This window comes from Pelodiscus sinensis, chromosome 1 (assembly GCF_049634645.1).
Source record: "Pelodiscus sinensis isolate JC-2024 chromosome 1, ASM4963464v1, whole genome shotgun sequence".
Classification (NCBI taxonomy): Eukaryota; Metazoa; Chordata; order Testudines; family Trionychidae; genus Pelodiscus; species Pelodiscus sinensis.
Genome location: NC_134711.1, coordinates 189,609,261 through 189,633,664, shown reverse-complemented (window position 1 = coordinate 189,633,664; position 24,404 = coordinate 189,609,261). Strand labels below are relative to the sequence as shown.

At 44.8% G+C, this 24,404-nt stretch overlaps 1 protein-coding gene across 1 annotated transcript; it reads right to left on the bottom strand.

Moving 5' to 3' along the window:
* Nucleotides 1-3,273: 3,273 nt before the first annotated feature.
* Nucleotides 3,274-23,636, bottom strand: LOC102450104 (interferon-induced GTP-binding protein Mx1-like). Its single transcript, XM_075904711.1, has 6 exons — nucleotides 23,462-23,636; nucleotides 22,575-23,053; nucleotides 14,924-15,125; nucleotides 13,128-13,204; nucleotides 10,074-10,325; nucleotides 3,274-4,333 (listed from the first exon to the last, which is right to left on the bottom strand). The coding sequence occupies exons 1-6, from the start codon at nucleotides 23,634-23,636 to the stop codon at nucleotides 4,100-4,102; spliced, it is 1,419 nt and encodes a 472-aa protein (XP_075760826.1). The 3' UTR covers nucleotides 3,274-4,099.
* Nucleotides 23,637-24,404: the final 768 nt, after the last annotated feature.

Sequence of the window (24,404 nt, the reverse complement as noted above, 5' to 3'; positions counted from 1 at the left end):
ATAGAGCAGCTGCTGCAGCCACTTCAACATGGCCAGAAGGGGCAAGAGCAGGCACAAGGCCACCCCTGGCTCCATGGTGCAAGAAAGGAGCATAGAATGAAAAAAAAAAAAAAAATCAGCCAAAGGCACTAAGGCACAAGGCAGTGGTATCCAATAAGGCAGGGGGCACCTACCAATAGAACTGCTGCAGCTGTCAGTCCCTACAAGAGGTTCTAAAGCACGCAGCAGGAGAGAAACAGCTGTCCGGGGAGATCCCTTAAGCACATGTCTCAAAGGAGCTCCAGCCCCCGCCCCTGGAAAGAGCTGGTGCCCTTTTCAAAATGGTTCCGGGCTTCTGCTTTTGCGCAAGAGCGTCCCACCAATGTAGATGCTCTTTTGCGCAAAAGCGCATCATTCTGATAATGTTTCCTGGACCAATATAGACGCACTCTTGTGCAAATATTTTAATGCAAAAACTCGTGTTAAAAGTATTTGCACAAGAGAGCACCAGTGTAGATGCAGCCTTAGTGTGTAAGGCTCTTTCAGTGGCAAAAGATCTCGCAGACCCCTGAGTTACGCCCGGAGCCCTAGGAATTGGGTAAGGGTGGGTGTGTAAATTAACAGGGTTGCACCGTGAGCCCTGGGAACTGGGTAAAGGTGTGTGTCCCTAAAGTGTGGAATGGTTTAGAGAAACTTTTGCAGGTAACAGGAGATGTGTGTGGCCCTGGTGGCAGCTCCAGTGAGGCTCAGGTATTAGGTTAGAGCAGGAGGGAGAGGAGGGGAAGCAGGGGGGACAAGAGGGGCCTGGCTCTGGGGGAGGGGTGGTGCACTGGGTTAGAGCAGGGAGCTGGGGGTGCCTGGCTCTGGGGGAAAGAAGAGGGATTGGATTGGAGTGGGGAGACTGAAGCACCTTAAAGTCTTCATGGATGCAGAATAAGGCAGCCAACAAAGATGTCATTTAAATTCCAGGGCAAAAAAAGGATCAGCATGTACCTGGTTTACACTGTGTTTCTTTAAAGAAAATTCAAAGGCTAGTATTTGCCAGGCTGAAGCAATTGTTCTGAGATATGAGTCTGTCTCCCTTATTGTTTTTGAACCTGAGTTTTTAGAACTATAAAAAAGCCATAAACTCCATAAGTAAAAAAAATGAGGAAACCATACCAGAGATCAACAAGTTGGAGAGAAACAGGCACTTCAAATTGTGCCAATTACTTCTCAGTTCAGTTTAATTAAAAAAAAAAAAAAAAAAAACCCTCACAGAACATAATAGGGCAGCATTGTTACATTTAAAATACATAGTAGAGATGCTTGTTTTTAGTGTGAGAATATTGATGTATTTTTAAAGGTTCTTTTTTAATTTGATGTTTGTTCCTTGTCAAGTTCTCTGAAGATCTACGGACTGGCCATGAATTTTTTAAAATGACTAGAGACTATTGGTTTTTCCCCAAAGTGTCCCGTAATGTTATTTTTATCACTACATTTTATGTACTATATCTATATCTATCTAAAAATAAATATATAATACATGGCTCTTTGCACTCTATCCATTGCTATTTTGGCTCTTCGCCTCTAACTGGTTGGCCATTCCTGCATTAATGGAAACAAAACATGGCCATATTTTCAAAGGCCAGGACAAACTGAAAGCTAAAGGCTGTTGCTATGTCTTTAACATGGCATCTTTTATATAAATACATTTTTTAACATCAATATGTTGAAGTCATTTAAAAAGGAAAAAATAGAAAGCAATTTGTACAAAATAGCTGAGTTAACACTTTGGTGCAGTATCTTGAACTTCAGGAATTTCATCATGACACCTGAGTGCTTAAATATTTTGTCTTAAAATTAAGTTTATTATATTATATTATTTATTTATTTCGTTGCACTCATATTTGAATGGGATTAAAAAGAAAACTGATGGTTTTGAGCATCACTAATGCAGTTTGTAGCATTTAGGTCCTGAGTTTATGCTAAAAGCTACTTGACTCAACAATGGTCTCTTCTGTAGAATTTAAGAATATTGCAGGTTACTGACGATAGCAATTTCAGCTCCAATTCAGGAAAGCTCTTAAGCAAATGGCTATATTCATTTTTATCCAGGACTGCTTTCAAATCTATGCTTAAGCCCATCTGAAGTCCCCACATACAAATAAGTAAAGTTTCTAGCTTTTTCCATTTCAGTAGCTAGCTGAGAACTTAAAATGTGTTTTCCTTATACTCAAAAACAACTCAGCTGATCCTGCTAACATTCTTCTAAAGGGTAAATGTTGGCCTTACCCCCCAGTTCTTCTATGATGAAGGCACAAGTCCTTTCCTTTGCAGCCTCTGGAGGAAGCACTCTGAAGTGTTACTCCTGGGGGAATTCAGCACCAAAAATTTTAAAAATTCTATGTAAAATATTTTAAAGTTACACAATAAGTATTCCAATTTCAAATATTTTGGTAATTTATCTCAATACCTGTCAGCAAGTGTGCCTGTAACAATACTGGCAACAAAAAAAGATCAGGAAATATTTTTGACAACTAGATTCCTTATTATGCAAATTAACACAGAACTCTGAGTAATCATTCTTTTAAGCTACAATACAGAATTGTATCTTCTATACCTGCTGAATCAATGTAAAGGCTTATGGAGGAACTCAGGAGTAATGGAGGAGCTGAGGGACAAGGAAGAAGCCTGGAAGTGAAGCTGGAGGGTTGTTGGGTGTGGGTGGAAGAAATATGTAAAAGGTTTTTGGAAGTGGAAGGATTGTTAGGGTGTTGGGGCCCCTGCCCCCATGCAGACTCTGGCTGACCGGTAGCCTCTCCTATTCAGTCAGGAACACCCACCTCATCCCTATGTGTCCCTATACCCTCCGTCCCACATCAGCATGTGACTCCACATTCCCACTCAGCCACTTCTCATTCCCTGGCCCCAATTAGCCCTGTATCACATTCCCAATTAGTCCCTGTCCAGTCTGTTGCCTTCACTAGCCATTTATAATCTCAGGCGATTATCCCCACAGCCCTGTATAACATCCTCGGTCATCCACCCACATATCCTGTGCTTCCTAACCTGGCTACTGCTGGTCAGCCTGTTGCTCTCTGTTCTGGTGCCACCTTGTGGGAAAAAGCCTCTTCAGCCACATGTATTTTGACAGAAAAAAAAATCTGCAGTGGATAAGAATTCTGTGCATATACAATGGTGCAGAATTCCTCCAGTGGCAAAATAAAGACTTATTTCTGGAGCTGAGTTGGTCCAAGAAAGCATCCACTCCATCTGGCTGTGCCCATCACTAAAGATAGATCCATCTATACTCATTTACTTCTCAGATCTTCCCATCATGGCTAAAAAACACAGGTCAACAACACTGAACAATGTATTCACCCTTTTGGTAGGCTGTTGAACCACCTAATAGAATGAACCTCAGCCACTCTATTAAAACTCATACTGGACTTGTAGAGTTTCACAGAATAATTACAATGCACACTCACAGAAACAACCTAGTCCCAACTAATTATTTATTGAACCACCATTACAATTAGTTCTTTACCAGTGATTGGACCAGGACATCAGGTTTCACACACATACAGTCTAGAATCTTGCAACTTTACATCCTCATCATGTACCGTAATTCCAAAATGTTAAATAGACTAACTGGTTTCCATGGCTGAAATAAAGCATGTGGAAGAACACAACAACAAAAAAGTAGGAAAGCACACATTTAAAATATACTTTTTGTTCAGTCTCTAACTGCAATATGGTTTAATTCATTTGCCTATTGTAGAATGTGTGTTCTGTACCAGAGAGCCGCTGTCCTTTGTTTGCTAAAATGAACACATTCAAAGTGTTTCCCAGTAAGAACATAATTAGGGGGAAGCACAGGAAATTCATGTTATACATTGAACTAAATCAAATATAAAAATAAAAATATGAAATAATTTACAAATGAACACATGACAGATACATAATGGATGATGTTAAAGCAATTGTGTGATTTAGCTAAACTCTGACTTAGTTACTTCGGTTTTGTAAGGACAGTGTAGACAGGTGCACAATTTCTAACAGGTTATACAAAGCACTGATATAAATCTTTTCAGTGCCAAGAACTGATATTTGAAACAGACCATTTAAAGTAGAGAAGCTATATCACAGAAAACTGTATTAAGCGAAGGCGAGCTTGTGTCAGACGATTAATTCGTCCACTCAGAATCTCTCTCTGATACGCAGAATCTTTCCGTTCTTGAAGAAAGAAGCTCAATTTCTCTTTTTCTTGTAAAAGTTGCAGCATTGAATTATGTAATTTATCTCCACAGTCCTGAAGGATATAGAACTGGATGATCAGAGGAATTTGGTTGGAGAGACGTTTACCTGCACTCTGGAAACAGAAGATGGGCACAAAACATTACTATTGGAGAGGATATGAGAAGGACACTGTAGTGAAAGTCAGTAAAAAGCTACACAATTGTGTCAAATGATTGTTTCAGTGAGCACGTCCATGAATTAGTCATGAAATGGTTCAGAGGGCTGAAATGTATCATTTCCTTTTTTGTCCCATTTGAAAACATGAATGAAACTGCTCTTAATTTGAACCACAAATTTTCTCAGGGCATGAACACAATGGATGATGATGTAACTGCTTGTATAACCAAATTAATGCTGACATTTGCCAGCAGAGGGCCATCTAGTAAATAACACTGTTGTAAACATATAACATACATATCATGCAGAACACAATGCTATTCATAGCCTCAAAACCAATCTTATCATATTCAAAGAGACCGACAAAGGAAGCGCTGTACTTATCATGAACAGGACAGATTATAAACAGGAGGCCAACAGACAACTCACCAATACCAGATTCTATAGGCCTTTCTCCTGTGACTCCACTAAGGAATACAAAACAAAACAAAACACACCACACCCCCCCCACACTGAAAAAAACTGCTCATGACACTCCCTGATGCTGCTCAGGAACAAATTTACACTAACACCCCCCTCCAATCCCCAACCAGGAACTTTCTACTACCCAAAATACACAAACCTGGTAATCCCGGACAGCCCATCATCTCAAACATTGGCACACTCACCACAGGATTATCTGGCTATTTCGACTCCTTCCTCAGCCCCTATGCTACTAGCACTCCTAGATGCCTCCGTGACACCACTGACTTCCTAAGGAAACTTCAAAACATCAGTCATCTACCTGAAAACACCATCCTGGCCACCATGGATGTAGAAGCCCTTTACACCAACACTCCACATGAAGACAGAATATAGGCTATCAAGAGCACCATTCCCGATGACAACACTACACACCTGATTACAGAGCTCTGCGACTTTGTCCTCACCCACAACTACGTCTGATTCAGAGACAAGTTCTATCGCCAAGTTGGTGGCACAGCCATGACACTCACATGGCACCACAATATGCTAGCATCTTTATGGCTGACCTTGAACAATGTTTCCTCAGCTCTTGTCCCTTAACACCTCTACTTTACTTACACTACATCGATGACATCTTCATCACATGGACCCATGGAAAAGAGACTCTTGAAGAATTCCACAAGGATTTCAACAACTTCCACTTCACCATCAACCTCAGCCTGGACCAGTCCACACAAGAAATCCACTTCCTTGACACTATAGTACAGTTAAATAATGGACAAATCTCCACCGCCCTATATCAGAAACCCACTGACCACTACACTCGCCTCCATCCCTCCAGCTTCCATCCCAGACACATTTCTCAGTCTATTGTATACAGCCAAGCCCTAAGATACAACCGGAGTTGCTCCGGCCCCACAGACAGAGACAATCACCTACAGGATCTTTACAGAACATTCTTAAAACTGAAATACTCACCTGGAGAAGTGAAAAAACAAGTTGTCAGAGCCAAAAAAGTACCCAGACATGAACTACTCCAAGACAGACCCAAAAGAGAAAATAACGGAACTCCTCTTGTTGTTACCTATAGTCCACAACCCAGACCCCTCCAATGCTTTATACACAACCTACAACTCATCTTGGAAAATGATCCCTCACTCTCAGAAGCCTTGGGAGAAAATCCTATTCTTGCTTACAGACAACCCTCCAACCTGAAACAAATTCTTTCTGGTAACCATGCCACACAACCATATCATAAGCCTCCAGGAACCCAGCTCTACAACCAAAAATGATACCAACTCTGCCCACCTATCTATACTGGCGAATTCATCACTAGAGCCAACAACACAAGCCACCAAATCAAAAGGTCATTTGACTGCACATCCAATAATTTGATCTATGCCGTCAGAGTGTGTGTGTGTGTGTCTCTCTCTCTCTCTCTCTCTCTCTCTCTCTCTCTCTCTCTCTCTCTCTCTCTCTCTCTCTCTCTCTCTCTCTCTCTCTCTCTCTCTCTCTCTCTCTCTCTCTCTCTCTCTCTCTCTCTCTCTCTCTCTCTCTCTCTCTCTCTCTCTCTCTCTCTCTCTCTCTCTCTCTCTCTCTCTCTCTCTCTCTCTCTCTCTCTCTCTCTCTCTCTCTCTCTCTCTCTCTCTCTCTCTCTCTCTCTCTCTCTCTCTCTCTCTCTCTCTCTCTCTCTCTCTTATATATATATATATATATATATATATATATATATATATATATATACACACACACACACACACACACACACACACACACATACAGAACAGTCTCTGCAGGAAAGAATCAATGGACACAAATCAGATAAACACAGGGGTGGCCCATGAGGGTAGGCAAACTAGGCAGTTGCCTAGAGCACCACTGGCCCGGGCACCCGATGATGATGTCACAGGGCAATGATGCACCCCGTGATAATGTCATGGCCATTGACGGCTGTGCAAGGGGGAGGGGGTGCTAGCTACTGTTCCTGGATATACATATCGGGCCACTCCACAGGGAAGCATTGGAATTACAGTTCATCTGAAAATTCAATTCACATGCTAATGGACTCAATCATGATAAAAGTTGGTTGGGACATTACCAGTTTAACAGCCATTGAAGGTGCAAACAGCTCTCCCTGTTGTATCCTTCCTGACATGGGAGTCTATTTACTTTGATTCTTATCTGCTTCAGTTTAACTACTCAATCTTCACATACTTACTGATGCTTTCTGTCTCCCACCCTCTTTTTTCTTCCCTCACTCCTCCTTCCCCTCTCCTATTTATTTTGGGTGTACACATCCCAAACTCACAACTCTGGTCATCTGAAGAAGTGGGCTGTGCTCACGAAAGCTCATGATACCATCTACATGTTTTGTTAGCCTATAAAGTGCTAGCCTATAAAGTGCTACCAGACCATATTTTTTCCTGTAACAGACTAACTCGGCTACTCCTTGAAGCTATTGTTGTAAAGGAAAAGCTCAGAAACTCCTTCCACAGAAGCCATGGTATGTGACTGACCTGCTGTTATAAACTGCTGGGGAGAGTAATGGATTGGCTTGTAGGTAAGTACAGGTTCGACCTCTATGGTCCAGCCTTCTATAGTCTGGCACTACCTGTGGCCCAATATCTGGGTGGGTGCTCCTTTGTTGGAGTACTCGTGAGGCAAAGCTGCCCCCCTGCTCTCCTCTCCCCCCCCCCCCGAGCTTCCTGTGCCACAAGCTCAGGTAGGAGGGAAGGGGAGCAACAAGAACAGGGAATTCTGGGGGGAAGGGAGGGAAGAGGAAGGGTAAGTGCAGAGTCCTGTAGTTTGGAGACCAGGAGTGCAGCCCTGCAGCCACTGTTGAGGGGCTGGGAGTGCTGCCACAGGGCTCAGTGCACTCTCACAGGTTGGGGTTATGCATCCACCCTGCCTCTTCACCAAAATGCCCATCCCTCCGCTCAGTGCATGGCACCCCCTCTGCTGCTCCTGAAATGTAGCCCCAGAGCTGGCGGAAGCAGAGAGGTTGGGTGAGTGGGGACAAGAAAGGCGCTCAGGGGAAGAGGCAGGGTGGCTACAGAACCCTGTGGCTGGAGGCCAGGAGCATAACCCAACAGCCAGCAGCAAGATTCAAGAGTTCAGCCTGTCTGCCAAGGGGCTAAGCGTGCTCCCGTGGGGCTGTGCATTCACCCTGCTTCTTCCCCTGAATGCCCTTCTTCTAGTCCCTGTTTGGTCAATGCTGGCCCCTCTGCTGCTGCCAAAGCAGAGCCTGGCAGCCAATGGCCGCAGAGGGGCCGGCATCGACCTCCTCTGACCTGGAAAATTCCCAGATCCAGTTTGGGATTGGTCAGGTCCTGAGTGTGCTGGACCAGTGAGGCCCAACCTGTATGTAGGACAAAGCCTAATGTACTTCTACATATTTCAGATCTTATGGTTCTAGTTTGAATCCCTTTAACATTTTCAACCCATCTGGGACCAGTAGTCAAATGGGCACAGTCCAAAGTCAACTCCCAGGATCCAGATTGTATTTTGGCATGTCTAGTAGTCCTGTGAAGGAAAGTCCTGCCTTAGTGCTATATCCTAGCCTTAAAGGGGGTCGAGGATAATATAAGCTATTTCCCCTCTTCATCTAACAAACCAGAGTACAAGCAAGGCAGCAATTTGTAATCCAGACAAGCTATTCAACCTGACTGATGCACAGAGGGAACTTAAATCAAGCTCACTTTTGTGAGAAATTCCAGTCTGTTGTGTAACATTTCTCTTTTTAAATGATGAAGTTGAGGGTAAAATTTTCCTGAGTACTTAAGTGCTTAAGTCCCATTTTCAAAAGTAACCAATCTAGGAGCCTAATTCTCCTATTTAAAACAAACAAACAAAAAACCAAAAACAAAAACAAAACCACCAATGGAATTTATTTGTACAGGGTTTCTTGAAAATGTTGCTGAGTGTCTAATGGCTGCAGATTCACCGTTCTAGTCTTATTTAACCTATTGCCACATGAAGCGCTTTAGGACACCATAAGTGTGCGTGGGATGACATAAAATATGCCAGTTGATAGCCATGGTTATTTTAGCATTAGATATTATGAGGTAGGGTAAAAAGACAAAAGAACTTGCTTTTATTTGATCTCTCCATTAGAACAAAATGGAAACTGAGGTCTCCTTATTCAGTACCTGCCTTTTGTTTTATGGATGTACTGATGCGTATTGCTAGACATATCCATTTTTTGCCATTGCACGTGCATTTGGCCAGTGCTGCATCTCTGCAGACCAGGCTGAGGCTCAGCTAAAAGTCAGAGCCTTAATTTCTCAGGACACAGAGATTAACTTAATCCGCATCTAAATTTATGTGGTGAAAGTTGGTGTAGCTTAGAGCAGGAAAAGCAATCAAAAGGTAGATGCAACATGATGAAACATTCCTGTGTTACACATAAGGAACAACAAACAGTCCGGTAGCACTTTATAGACTAACAAAACATGTAGATGATATCCTGAGCTTTTGTGGAAAGAGCACCCTGTGCCCACGAAAGCTCAATACCATCTATATGTTTTGTTAGTCTATAAAGTGCTACCAGACCATTTGTTGTTTTTAAATTTATCCTGTACCCACTAACTCAGCTACCCCCTGAAGCTTTGTTAAACACTCAGCCTGTAACATTGATACTATACTGTACATGTCTTTCACATCACATTTAAATTTGCTCACAGACATAATGCATTGGCAGTTCTAATTCCAGTTAATAAATGAAAAGTTATCAATGCAAATCAAGGACGGGATTATATGCAGGGATGGCTCGTGAGCATAGGCAGACTCAGTGGTTGCCGAGGGGTCCGCTGGCCCGGGGGACCCAATAATGACATCACGGGGCACCCGGGCGCCCGATGATGACGTCATGGCCATTGACGGCTTGTACAGGCGGGGGCGCCGATTGTGCCTTCTGCTTGGGGCGCCAGCTGCCGCAGCCGACCTCGGGCCACTCCTGATCATATAAATGGGCAGGGCTTGACAATTAGTGTAATCTACTCACCCTGTGGTGAGTAGATTACAAGCCAGCACAGCCATGCAGCATGGTCTGCGCATGCGCAGTGCGCCAAACCGTGTAGCTGGTGAGCAGGGCTCGCTGCCGCTTGGTGAGCCCTGTAAATGGGTATTTTCTTAAATTAAAAACCATAAGAAACATCTGTTAATTGTAATGGGAACTGCTTCAAGGTGTGGAATGGAATAAAAACTGCTGTGGTAGGAATCCATAAACTCACATGGAAATATGCCTCCAAGTGATAGGTCATATCCTTAATGGCAGGGTAGTCCTGGGCAGTTCCAAAGCCGAATTTCAAGGAGGCCGAGTGCAAATCATTGACGACTTCCTTTGATTCTTCTTCCCTGATAACTTTTAAGTCTTGTCTGTAAACATTATCCTGGCAGTATACAAGCTGCTCCATTTTAAAATGGATTATGATGATTGTTTCCGCTTCCTTTGCTTGTTTCGTGATAATGTATTTAATTCTGTCCTGTAAAAGGAGATTGGTAGAGGGGAGAGAGAAGAAAATGATGAAAATCTATTAAGTAATAGGTTCATGAGTACGGGACCAGTTCTATGTGACAGGTAATATGTGCTATAGTGTCACAGGGTTCCCAAAATCTAATGGCAAAGCTAGATTCTGGCTCCCTGTCAGGTGGTTCAAGGAAGGCAGGAGTGTCTACATTGTTCTGTGCACCCATGACACTTTTGGGCAGGAACCACCAAAAAACTGCTGCCTGAGTAAGCAACAGAGTGTTTATGTTACCATCTATGGGAGACTTCCCACACCATGCGATGGGTGTGCAGAGTTAAGGAAACACTAACTAAAGGGATAATTCCACACATTCTGATGCAGCATAGAGTGATTGCCAATAGCGTATTCAACACATGTCCCCCCCCAGCCACATTTTAACTGTCTCTGTCTTTGGCAGGCCCTGACGTGAGCTTGTTCCCCTCAATCTTATCTCCAAAATCCACTCCATTGTCCATGCCCAACAAACCCACCTTCAGCCAAGCACTGAGCATCCAATAGTTCAGTTCAGCAACCCCTCCTCTTTGGCCTTCCAGAGATTGTTTTCCCAGGAGACTTTTGGGTAGATTGGATGGGTAAACTATCTGCCTCTCCTCGGTGTTACAATTCCATTCAAGCCTTCCTTAAAATCCTTTCCCAGGATTCACACTCCCTCCTGAACCAAATTCAGCCTTGTTCTCAGATCCCAGGACTTCCACATCACATCTCTCTTCCTTCCTCCCCCTCTGCTCTGGTTTCCCTTTACTCCCTGCCCTCTTCTTTGCTCAGCCAAAGCCACTCACCTGCCTGATTTTTCAAAGCTGCTGAGCCCTTGTATCTCTCGGAAATTTCAAAGTGATTTTGTGGATGCTCATCAATTTAGAAAATGAGGCCATATTTCATACAGTTCCCTCTGACTGGCAGTACCTTCCTGTCTGTCCATTTATAGTTTCCCTCTCCACCAAAATCTTCTCTCAATTCATAGCCCTTAAGTGACTGTATTCAATTTTTAAAAAAATAATCCCTCCCCCCATGATATATAAATTTCCTAAGCAGCCCCATCATCATATTGTCTTTGGCCTTTCCCCTCCCTGTGGTGGTGTCTTCTATTCTTAGCTTAACACAGGCACTACAAAAACTTACACGCATGCTTGACTTTGGGGACTACTTACGTACTTAAGTCTCAGCAGGAATGAAATCTGAGATTGTAAACTCTTTGGGAGCAGAAACTCAATTTTTGTTGTGTACACTGCTATGAACAGATATTGTAGCGGGTTCACTCCCTTTTTTTTCGCCCGGCTCTTCCCTCCAGGGTGGCCATCGGGGAAGTAACCAGTGTTCGGACCCACCCTGTTCAGGTGTGGTGGTGTCTTCAGGGCACTGTCCTCTGGCAGTGACCACTTTGCTCTTCCTCCAGGCCCCCTTCCAGGGGGAGATAGTCCAGGGTCCTCCTTACTCCTGGGGGACCCCCAGTTCTTCCTCTTGGGGACTCCTAGCTCCCCTCACTCTGTCCTGGCCTCAGGCCCCCTGCCTGCCCCTTAACAGCTCCTCCAGGCAGACTGCAGGATCTCCAGGCCCCTACTCCCCGGCCACAGGCTCACCTCTGCTTGCCCAGTTGCCTCCTGGACTCATGGCCTGGGGCTTCCCTGGCTCAGCCTCCCCTAGCTTACCGCAGCTGCCTCCTATGCGACCCAGCCTTTTAGGGCTGCCTCCATTGCTCGCCCTGACCTTTCAGAACTGCCTCCTATGCAGCACTGGGCCTCAGGCCGTGTAGCCTAGGCTTCTCCTGCCTGAGCCTCCCCAGTCCTGCCCTCCTCCAGGGAGCCTCCTTCTTCCCTAGCCATCAGGTCTTACTGCTCTCCCTCCAGAGCAGCAGGCAGGTAGATGATTCCTCCTCCCAGGAGCTGCTCTTTTATGCTTCAGCTGGGCTCTCCTAATTGCCCTCAGCTGGGCTCTCCTCTCTCCAGCTCTTTGGCCCCTTAAAGGGCCAAGGCAGGGCAACACCCTGACACATTATGATATAAAATCAAGTGCAGTATACTCATGAAACTGAGAAACATAGCAACGACAATGTTGCTATTAATGTAACACACCTTCATGTCTCCTGTATACACAATTTCCATTTATTTAGAGTTTCTCTGTTACCTTATTGCACAACATATTCATAAAGGTGATATGTGTGCAGGAATCGCCACAAATTGCTTAATAACACAATAATGACAGAGACTGATCCACAGTGAAGGAGTAAAATGTAGCTCTATATACAGTAAGTATACTATGCCATTCAGTATTACTTGTCTTATATCCGGTTACATAAAGTCATAGAAGTATCAGATGGGAAGGGACCTCAACAGGTTTTCTAGCCCAGTCCCTGACTCTCAAGGCAGGACTTACTAATAATCAGACCATTCCCAACAGGTGTTTGTCTAACCAGTTACAAAAACCTCAGATGAAAGAGATTGCACAACCTCCCTCAGCAATTTTTTTCCAGAGCTTAACTACTTGGACAGTTAGGAAGATTTTTTCCTAATGTCTAACCTAAACCTCCCTTGCTGCAATTTAAGCCCATTGCTTCTTATCCTATCCTCAGAGGTTAGAACAATTTTTCATTTTTGCCCTTTTAACAACCTTTAATGTACCTGAAAACTTACAATGTCCCCACTCAGTCTTCTCTTTTCCAAACTAAACAAACCAATTTTATCAGTCTTCTGTCATAGGTTATGTTTTCCTGACCTTTAATCATTTTAGCTGCGCTTTTGTGGAGAGCATGTGGTGTCTCACCTTAGCAGCTCTGTGAAGATTATGAAAATCCTCAAAGTGATCTTTGGCAACCTCTGTAAAAGATTTTTGGACAATTTCTGAGGGGAGAAAAGAGACATAAAATAAAGGTAACAATGTAAATGTGATTAATGAGCTTCTGGTAGTACAAGATTTATAAAACATGGTTCTTCTCTGTATCTATGCAAAGGACAATGAAATGGAGCTATGTTTAGCTATTCAATATTTAATCCATTCTTGTCATATCTAGGATGATTTTACATTTTCCTGTCATGGTCCATTTCTAACTTTTTCAAAAACAGAACACTAGAACTGGAAGGAACCTTGAGAGGTCATCGAGTCCAGTCCCCTGCACTTATGGCAGGACCAAGCACCATCTAGGCCATGGGTGGGCAACATATTAGATCTGGCCTGCGAAGCAGTCTGATCCAGCCCGTGGCCCACACTGCTAAGACCCCAAGGCTGTTCATCAAAATGGCTGGCAGCTTCCTTGCCTCCCTGTCCCCACCAAGGATGTGTGGTGCCTATAGGGAGCCATCAGCAGGGAGGAGTAGGGTGGGGGGCAGGGGAGAGGGATAGACTTCACACGCTCCCCTGCTCCCATGCTCCAATTGGCCTGGGAGTGGGAGAGAGTGCAAAGTCTCCTCCTCCCCCCACCTCCTGCCAGGGACACGTGGCACATAGAGGGAGCTGCCAGTTGTCCAAAATGGCCCTGAGTGGCACATGAAGGGAACCTCCCTGAGCAGCCTCAGGCTGCTGCAGAAGGGAGATTGTCTTGGGGACCCTGTTGGACTGCTGTCCAGGAGCTGCATCAGGTAAGTGACTCCTGGCCAGAGCCTGCCTCCAGCACCCTAGCCACTGCCTCTGGTACCCAGCCCCACCCACTTCTTAACTCCCCACTCCAGGTCATCACCTGCTCCTTCCTTAGGTCATCACCCAAATCCTCTGAACACACAGCCTGACCCAGGTCACAATTCCCTTCCAGACCTTGCACCCCTTGCTACACCCCTACCCCAGGTCAAAATTTACTCCTGTACCCCACTCCCTTCTGGACCCTGCATCCCAATCCTCTGCCCCAGGTCACAACCCCTTACTTCACCTAAACTCCCCTCAGACCCTACACCCCCTTATGTATTCCAGTCCCCTACCCTGGGCTCCCTTCTGTACCCAACCTCCATCTAACCTCCCGACCATCTAGAAAAGTGTGGCTCATGACCACCTTCCAAAATCTTGGAATGGTCCCCCATCAAAAATTATTTTCCACCCCTAAGGACAATTTTCCTCCTTCCTCCTTATAACACCCTTTTAGGTACTTGAAAGCTGCAAAGTCCCCGCTCAGTCTTTTCTTCTCCAAGTTAAACAAACCCAGTTCTTTCAGTCTTCCCTCATAGGTCATGTTTTCTTGTAGATTTACTTCCCATAGGGCCTTACCTTCTTTAAATCCATTGTCTTTATTTTGCTGTTCTCCCTCCTCCTAGTCCTTAGACTCATGAACTCTATACTTTCACTGTCACCCAAACTGCCTTCCACTTTCAAATTCTCAACTAGTTCCTCCCTATTTGTCAAAATCATATCTAGGACAGCCTCTCCCCTGTTCATTTTGGAATTTGTAGTGGCAAAGTCTAAAGAATAGGCAAAGATATTTGAGGTCTAGAGATCTGTCTCATGGCCCAAAGCTGGTTTGATACAGATTCATTTCCCCCTGCCTGAAGTAGCCAAGATACGGCTCTTGCTCAGCAACCAAAATGTAGACAAACCAATGTTTCCAAAGCTTAGAGATAACCTTAATTGAAACTCACCCATCACTTTCTTCATCATCTCAATAGCTGGTTTTTCTAGTGCCACGATTTGCCGTTTTACAATGGCCTCAAATGTCTTGTAACTGGTAAACCCTGGGAGCTCTCTTCCACGATACTGTTCTTCAAATCTGGACACTTCATGTTGTATGGTTTTTCTATCTATAACATTAAAACAACAGCACTCTTTTAATATACCAAATTTCTAAAGAAAATTGTGGCTTTAAAAGAGAAGTTTCAATTCTTTGTTCCAAAGACACTTTGGATTGGAAGAATTACTACACATCTGATTGCATAAGCACATTGATTTCTATAAAACTGAGCCAAAATATGCCATTACTACTGCTAAGAATGAACTGTTACACTCATTGATATGTGCATATAAATTAATGGAAACAGGAACACTGGCCAGTATTCTGAAACAGCATAGCAGTTTCTAGGAGTCTGATATTCTTGATGCTTAAGAGAAAGATGTAACACAATTTGTAAGTCCACTTAGTCTAAACTTCATTAAACACTCAGGCTGTATCTAGACTGGCAAATTTTTCTGGAAAATCAACAGCTTTTCCGGAAAAACTTGCCAGCTGTCTACACTGGCCACTTGAATTTCCAGAAAAGCACTGACGATCTCATGTAAAATCATCAGTGCTTTTCCGGAAAAACTATGCTGCTCCTGTTCGGGCAAAAGTCTTTTTCCGAAAGACTTTTGCGCAAAAGGGCCAGTGTAGATAGCACAGTACTGTTTTCCGCAAAAAAACCCCAATCGTGAAAAAGGCAATCGGGGCTTTTTTGAGGAAAACCGCGTCTAGATTGGCCACGGACGGTTTTCCGCAAAAAGTGCTTTTTCGGAAAAGCATCCTGCCAATCTAGATGCACTTTTCCGAAAATGCTTTTAACGGAAAACTTTTCAGTTAAAAGCATTTTCGGAAATTCATGCCAGTGTAGACGTAGCCTCAGGGTACGTCTACGCTTGCTCCCTATCTCGAGATAGGGATGCAAATGTAGTGTACCGAAATTGCTAATGAAGCGCGGGATTTAAATATCCTGTGCTTAATTAGCATAATCGCGTCCAGCCGCCATTTTGAAATCGCATTATTGCGAAATAAAACGCCCCGTGTAGCAGTGGCATTTAGAGAGAAAACCCATCTTTTGAATGAGTTGCCTTTCCCTAATGCCTGCGAGGTGGGGAGCCTTCCTGAGGTGAAGGCGCATGGTGGCACTACTCAGTGCTCTGGGGTCACTGCTGGCTTGCACTTGGGCCTGCAGCAGCCCACACAACACTGCCTGTCATTTGTCCTGCTCCTGCTCTGACATCCTGTGCAGACAGGAATAACACAGCTCAGACACTGGGTGGCGGGGGCGGGGTAACCAGGTCAGGCACCCAGCCTGGGGAAGGGGGGGCGATGCTGACTCCCGAATCATGCCACGGGCTCCTGGCACCACTGCAGAGAGGGGAAAGGAGCACCCAGCCCCAGATTCCGCCCGGGTGTGCTAGTGTCCAGGCTATTTGCACAGCATGGTGCAGAGTGGCCACTTTGCACTCCAGGGGCAGAGAGGTACCCTGAAGGCAGTGATCTCACTTCCCCACTTGGGTCTTACCCCCGGTGTAGGTAGAGGACTCTCTATCTTGCTGAGAGCCAAAGAAATAGCTCTGTGGTGCCCCCCACAAAACTCCTAGCATAGGGGCATTCCGGAGGAAAACTAGAGCAGTGCTGCCCTGTGCTTATTTTTGGCCTCTTGTGACTTCAGTGGAACTGTGGGCAGTGCAGACTTAGAGCTGCCTTGAGGCTAATCTAACAACAGCAGCTGGACATGCTTCTGGCAAGATGGAAAATACAGATGGCACAAAGGGGACATAGATACATCGTCCACTCTTTCAGCATTCCTGCACTGAGTTCATGCCTTGGTATCGTAATAAAAGTTGAGAGATGCTGTAATTCAGATTTTTCTGCTGGATCTCATATTTCTCATATATTGGTAGCAAACCCCCCGAGGTTCTTGTGGTGTTTTGAATTCTGACAGTAATCATAATGTCATAAGACTGGAAAGGAGATCAACTAGTCCAGCTGGGTGAGGCTCTGGGGAGGGCTATAAACAGAGGGAGTAGGCTACTGAAAATTTTGCAGTATTAATATTCTTTTTATTTGACCTCATATTATATAAACATTTAGGCTACGTCTAGACTGGCCCCTATTACGAAATAGCCATGCTAATTTCCAACTTTGGAATAGGGAAATCCACGGGGGATTTAAATATCCCCCGCGGGATTTAAATAAACATGTCCGCCGCTTTTTTTCCGGCTTGGGGAAAAGCCGGAAAAAAGCGTCTAGACTGGCGCGATCCTCTGGAATAAAGCCCTTTTCCAGAGGATCTCTTATTCCTACCTGAAAGTTATTAGCAAATATCTTATATATATTTTTTAAAATGTTATGGAAGAAAGAACCCTAAAACAAGGGATAATTAACAAGGTGCATGACTTTAAGGCCCCTATTACGAAATAGCCATGCTAATTTCCAACTTTGGAATAGGGAAATCCGCGGGGGATTTAAATATCCCCCGCGGGATTTAAATAAACATGTCTGCCGCTTTTTTTTCTGAAAGTAGGAATAAGAGATCCTCTGGAAAAGGGCTTTATTCCGGAGGATCGCGCCAGTCTAGACACTTTTTTCCGGCTTTTCTCCAAGCCGGAAAAAAAGCGGTGGACATGTTTATTTAAATCCCGCAGGGGATATTTAAATCCCCCGCAGATTTCCCTATTCCAAAGTTGGAAATTAGCATGGCTATTTCGTAATAGGGGCCAGTCTAGACGTAGCCTTAAAGTCATGCACCTTGTTAATTATCCCTTGTCTTAGGGTTCTTTCTTCCATAACATTTTAAAAAATATATATAAGATATTTGTTAATAACTTGGGTACCACGGCGGCACACATCCAAACAAGCGCACATCACCTCAATATCAGTGCTGAAGACAAAACTCATTCTGCTAATGGATGGAAAATCTTAGAGGGAACACTGCCGGGGAGAGGTGCCTCTCTCCCAGCCCCAGGGTTGCTGCGGCCTGAGAAGAGGGTCAGGAAGGAATTTATTTGGGGTTGGGAAGGAATATTCCTCCAGGGTAGATTGGCAGAGGCCCTGGAGGTTTTTCTCCTTTCTCTGTTGCATGGGGCACGGGTCACTAGCAGGAGGATTCTCTGCATCTTGGGATCTTTGAACCATTGTTTCAAGGACTTCAATATCTGAGATATAGGTGAGAGGATTATTCTAGCAGTGGGTGGGTGAGATTCTGTGGCCTGCACGGTGCAGGGGTTGGACTAGATGATCAAAATGGTCCCTTCTGACCTTAAAGTCTATGGGTATGTCTACACTATAGCACTAATTCGAACTAACTTAATTCGAATGGAATTGTGGAATGAGGTTTACCTAGTTCGAATTAAGCGCTCCGCTAGTTCGAATTAAGTTCGAACTAGCGGTTTGCTAGTGTAGCGCCTATCAAAGTTAATTCGAACTAACGTCTGTTAGTTTGAATTAACTTTGTAGTGTAGACATACCCTATGAGTCTAAGAGACACTTCTCCCAGGACCCCGGCCCTGGAGTTATTGCAGCTGGTGAGAGACTTTTTTACTCCGGTCCCAGCTTTGGCCCTGCTCCAGCCAGGCGTTTCTCCCCACTGCAGGAGGTCCAGGCTGCCATTCATTCACTTTAACTAGATTCACCAAAGGTAAGTGTCCTGCTAAACTTGGCCCAGAAGACTCTCTCACACCTGGGAAATGGTGTTGGGGTTACTAATGGTTAAAAGACTAGAACTTATTTAAGATCACTAATTACACAATCATCTGAGTTATCTACTGAAAAAGAACTGTTTGGGCAAAAGACATGTAGACAGCAACATTTTTATGGTTTTGTAGCACTAGCCGCAGTTTAATTGTAATCACTATTGCCACTTTTTACCAGCATGGAGAGTATTTAAATGACTGCTGAGTTTTCAATTACAACAAACAGTATCAAAGAGTAGACGCATATCCTAAATTTGGTTGGGAATGCAGTCTTTCTTAAAGATTCCTATTAAAAAAATCTAGCAATATTCTGTATATTATGGACCAAAACCAGCCAGTAAAAAACCCCCAAAAACATGGCGTGTGTGTAAGAAACTGAACATTTCTGTACAGTGTAGCGCCCCCTCTCCACCTGGTTACCTTCTTTTAGAGCCAATCTCCTTTCAGGTTCGGATGGATAGGTCTGGGTTCTTCTGGATCCCGCCACCTACTCAATTTTATTCTTTCTGATTGATGTACTTGGCGGTGCCTCCACCCCCCTCACTCCTTCCTAGCAGGGTTGCCAGGGCAGCTTGGGAGGAAAATTCTAGCCCAGGATAATCCCCACGTATTCGTCAGATAGTTGGAGACTCCCAGAAAATAACACAAACACATACACTATAATAAACACAATTATATTAAACAGGAGACAATTATAACAGAACAGGGTAAAACATTATTTTTAGGGTCACCGGTGCCCTGCAACTGTGAAGTTAGTGTCCCGTTGGTACGCGTACTTTGTTGGGGCCCTTGATGACTGTTGACCACACAATCCTTCTCTGCAGTGGTTTAGTAGTGGGGCTGACTAGGTCCAGTACAGCCCAAAGGACTCACAAATGGGAGAAGGCAGCAAATCCCTCCACAGTTTAATAGGCTGCAGGTAATAAAATCCCCAAACAAATTCCCTGACTTACTGACTAAAAATTGGTGCACTCACACACTCCATGAATGAGCCTCAGGTTGAGAGATGACTCAGTCTCTGCAAAGGGGCTGCTCTCTTCTCACAGGGGTCCTCTTCAAGCAGGAACCAGGCTGCTTCGGTCCCAGAATTTCCCCTCACCGTGAAGGGGTGCAGGGCTCAAGATGCAGACCACACAACTGCACCAAAATTCAAAACTATAGCCTCCCAGGCCAGCCTCCAGACCCACACAGCAGGCAGCAGCCCTGAACTTGCTGCTAGAGCCCAGCTGACCATGCAGTGCACTCTCTCACCCAGGGAGCTGGAGAGCCAACTCCGCCTGGCTGGGGAAGCCTCCCAGCAAACTCCACAACTGGGAATCAACAGTGGAGACATAAACCCAGCTGAGGGATCCTGCCTTCAGGTCCCTAGAGGCTAGCTCTCAGGGGGAACCCTGCATGCAGGCCTGGGGCTTACTAGCTCCCACACACTCAGTCCTCCCCTTTTCCTGGCTGGCTCCAGACTCCCCTCAACAATGGTCTCTCCTTCCCCCTGGGAGGGGCATCTCACTCCCCATGGGTTGCCGGGCAGACTCTGGCCCTGGTAGGGAGGGGGAGCCAAGGCAAACTCAGAGTGCCTCTCCCTGAGCTGCCAGCAGACAAAGCCCCGGGAATCCAAGCAATCTCCTTGGGGGTTACACTCTCCCTGTGCGAAAGTTCTTGCCGTCCTCGGCAAGGGTCATTTAACCACAACACAAACATGCAAGGTCCTTTCCATCAGGTAATAGTATACATTGTTTAGTTGACAATAAATATCATTAGCCAATAAGTAAGTATTGCTGTGTCCACATACAATATTAATTTAAACATTAAATTGTTATTCAATTTACATTAATAACATTCTTACTATATTTAAATAAATGACTTAACCTTGGAGTCTCCATTGTTAACTATCAGACACAAACAATAATAGGCCACCCGCACCCATCTATTTACTAAATGCAGAGGGACAGAGGTGGAGGACCCTGGGACATCATAGGTGAGTTTCTGTACAGGTTTTCGCTCTCGTTCTGAACGTCGAAGTACAGGAGCTTCTTCATTCTCAGGGTTCTCAGCAGTAATGACTGCAGGACAATCAATGATTTCCCTCTCTGCAGGTTGCATGGCTTCTCCCACATCCTCTACAGGTGGAACCATCCTAGCTGGTAAACCACTTGCCTCTTCATGCTGTATTGTTGACTGAGGGGGTACAAAGGGTGCAGCTTCAGGGTTAAGTATTTGAGCTAGAGGAGGCTCAGATTCTCCCTCTCTAACAGTTTCTACCTCACATAGCTGCTCATGAAGCATAGGAGGTATTGGATAATAGGGGAAGAATTCCTCTTCACTGCTACTCTGTGAATGAGGATCATTTTCTCCAGAGGAGGTTAAAGACTCACTGTCTGCCTCCTCAGCAGATTCAAGTTGTGCAGTAAGGGTTCTTTCTGCAGGAACTTTCTTCCTTAGTCTTGAACGAGTAATGGGTCGCCGGGAGGAACCACATTCACTATTTTTCTCTTCACCTATTAACTGCCCCACTGGCAAGAGGTGGTTTCGGTGAATAGTCTTACAAACATTTTTTCCATTTTCCATCCTAAGGCGATATACAGGCAAGTCTGGTAGCTTATCAACCACTATGTAGGTGTCTGCATTCCACCGGTCAGCTAATTTATGTTTTCCAGTGAGACCTAGATTTCGGATTAAGACTCTGTCTCCTACCTGCAGATCCTGTTCACGGACCCGACTATCATATCTCTGCTTGTTAGCAAGGTTGCTTTTTGTGGCTGCTTGGGAGGCCAGTCTGTAAGCTTCCCGCAAGTCACGCCTGAGACTCTGAATGTACTGGAGATAAGTTGTTTCGCTAGCTTCATCAGAGGATATCCCAAAACATAAGTCAATTGGTAGCCTGGCTTCTCTGCCAAACATTAAATAATAAGGCGAAAACCCAGTGGACTCATTTTTAGTGCAGTTATAAGCATGCACAAGGTAACTGACATGCTCACTCCATCTGGTCTTTTGGGATGGATGTAGTGTTCCCAACATGTTTAGCAAAGTCCGGTTGAATCTCTCCGGTTGTGGATCTCCCTGGGGATGGTAAGGAGTGGTTCTGGACTTCCTTATTCCCAGGGTTTTTGTAAGTTCACGAATTAGTCTGCTTTCAAAATCTCTTCCCTGGTCAGAATGGATTCGGGCCGGGAAACCATAATGTACAAAGAATTTGTCCCATAAAATTTTGGCCACTGTACTGGCTTTTTGGTCTTTTGTGGGATATGCTTGGGAATACCTTGTAAAATGGTCAGTAACTACAAGTATACTGGAGTGGTTCTTTCTATCAGGCTCCAATGACAAAAAGTCAATGCACACCAATTGCATGGGTGCATCTGTAGCGATGTTCACCATAGTCGCTGCCTTTTTTGGTAGAGTCTTCCGCTTAACACACCGAGAGCACCATTTGCAGTGGTCTTCCACAGATGCTGTCATTTTGGGCCAATAAAACCGATCTCTGACCAGTTCCAAAGTCTTATCTACCCCCAAGTGACCATGATCATCGTGCAGAGACTTCAACACCATCTCCTGGTATTCTTGGGGTAAGACCAGTTGTTTCCGCACATGGCCCCTTACAGTCTGGGTGGTCCGGAATAACAAACCTTTGTTAATCACTAAACGATCCCACTCTTTTAAGAGAAGAATTGTGCCGGGGGAAAAGTTAGCCTTAGAGACGGGTTTTTCACCCTTTTCTACAGCTTCCAGCACAGGTCCAATATTTGAATCTTTCCACTGAGCTCTTCTCAATTCAGTCGGAGTTAACTGGGGCAATTCAAAAGTCTTTAGCCCAACGAGGTTTGCATAAATGGTAGGTATAGCCTTCTCAGACAACCCCAGTGTGTCAGCATATCTTTCCTCATTTACATAAGGGGACTGCACTTTTCCTATTACAGCCTTGCAGGTGGCACGAATAGCAGGAGATGGTATCTCCATCCACTCAGACTCTTCCTCGAGTGGGTTATGAGGGCGACGGGACAATGCATCTGCGTCTGCATTGGTTTGACCCGAACGGTACTGCAGCTTAAAGTCATAAGCAGCCAAGGCAGCCATCCATCGCTGACCAGTAGCATCTAGTTTAGCCGTGGTCTGCACATAAGTAAGTGGGTTATTATCTGTTTTTACTACAAAGGTCGCTCCGTATAGATAATCATGAAGTTTGTCCACAACAGCCCATTTGAGAGCTAAAAACTCAAGTTTGTGCACGGGATAGTGTCTTTCAGAGGCAGTCAACCCTCGACTGACAAACGCCACAGGTTTCCATTTATTCTCATAATTCTGATAGAGAACTGCTCCTAATCCATCAAGACTGGCATCTACGTGTAGTTCATAGGGCTTGGTAGGGTCTGCAAAGGTTAACACTGGTGCAGTGGTGAGTTTCTCAATAAGGGCATGGAAAGCGCTGTTGCATTCCTCTGTCCAACGGTCTCCAAATGGTTCATTCACCTTGAAATACCTCTCATTAGGACTTGCAAGCTTATGTTGGGGTGATCTCTTCCACGTTGGGGGGTATCCCCTTGTCAAATTGGTGAGCGGTCTCACAATGGAGGAGTAATTTTTTACAAATCGGCGGTAATATCCACAGAAGCCTAGGAAAGATTGTAAAGCTTTCAGGTCTTTGGGTACAGGCCAGGTGGTTAATGCCTCAATCTTCTCGGGATCAGTCGCCACACCTTCTGCTGACACAATATGGCCTACATATTTTACTCGGGTCTGACAAAATTGACATTTATCAAGTGACAGTTTCAACCCACTAGCGTCCAGGCGGTCTAACACTTTCATTAGTCGAGCTTCATGCTCTTCCAGAGTTTTCCCAAAAACAATTAAGTCATCCAAATACACCAGCACTTCTAACAAATTCATATCCCCCACTGTCTTCTCCATCAAACGCTGGAATGTAGCAGGAGCTCCTGAGATACCTTGGGGCATCCTCTCAAACTGGTAGAATCCCAAGGGACAAATGAAAGCTGTTTTCTCTTTGTCTTCAGAGCTCATCGGGATCTGGTAGTAGCCGCTTCGTAAATCTAAGACAGAGAACCATCTGCTTCCTGCTAGGCAAGCTAAGGCATCATCTACCCTAGGTACAGTGTATTGATCTGGGATGGTCCTTTTATTCAGTGTGCGATAGTCCACACACATGCGCACAGTCCCATTTTTCTTCCGCACCACCACAATGGGGGATGCATAGGGGCTACGGGATTCAGAAATTATTCCTGCTTCCAATAGTTCTTGGATATGCTTTCTCACATCCTCAATGTCTGCAGGTGCCAGTCTTCGGGACCTCTCCCTGAAAGGCCTGTCATCTGCCAAACGAATGGTGTGTTCCACGTTAAGGGCACACCCCACATCCCATTCTTCAGTGGAGAACACATTAGGTCTCTCGCTTAACTGCTTTTTTAACCGGTCTTTCCAACTGGGAGATACAGGAGAATCACCAAAATTAAAAAGATCAGGATCCAATGCCTTACAGGGCTTTCTGGCTGCAGCTGCAGGGCTCATAACACTCTCTACTCTATACAATCGTGCCAATACCATTCCTCTCCTGATGGCTATGGGATGGTTGGTTTCATTTCGTATTCTGACCATAATGCCAGCTTCTTCCAGCTGTGGTAAGGACAATAAACCTCTCAGAACCATCAGACCACTAGGGAGGTTATCTCCATCAGAGGACTCCATCATTACTGTATGAGGAAGGCT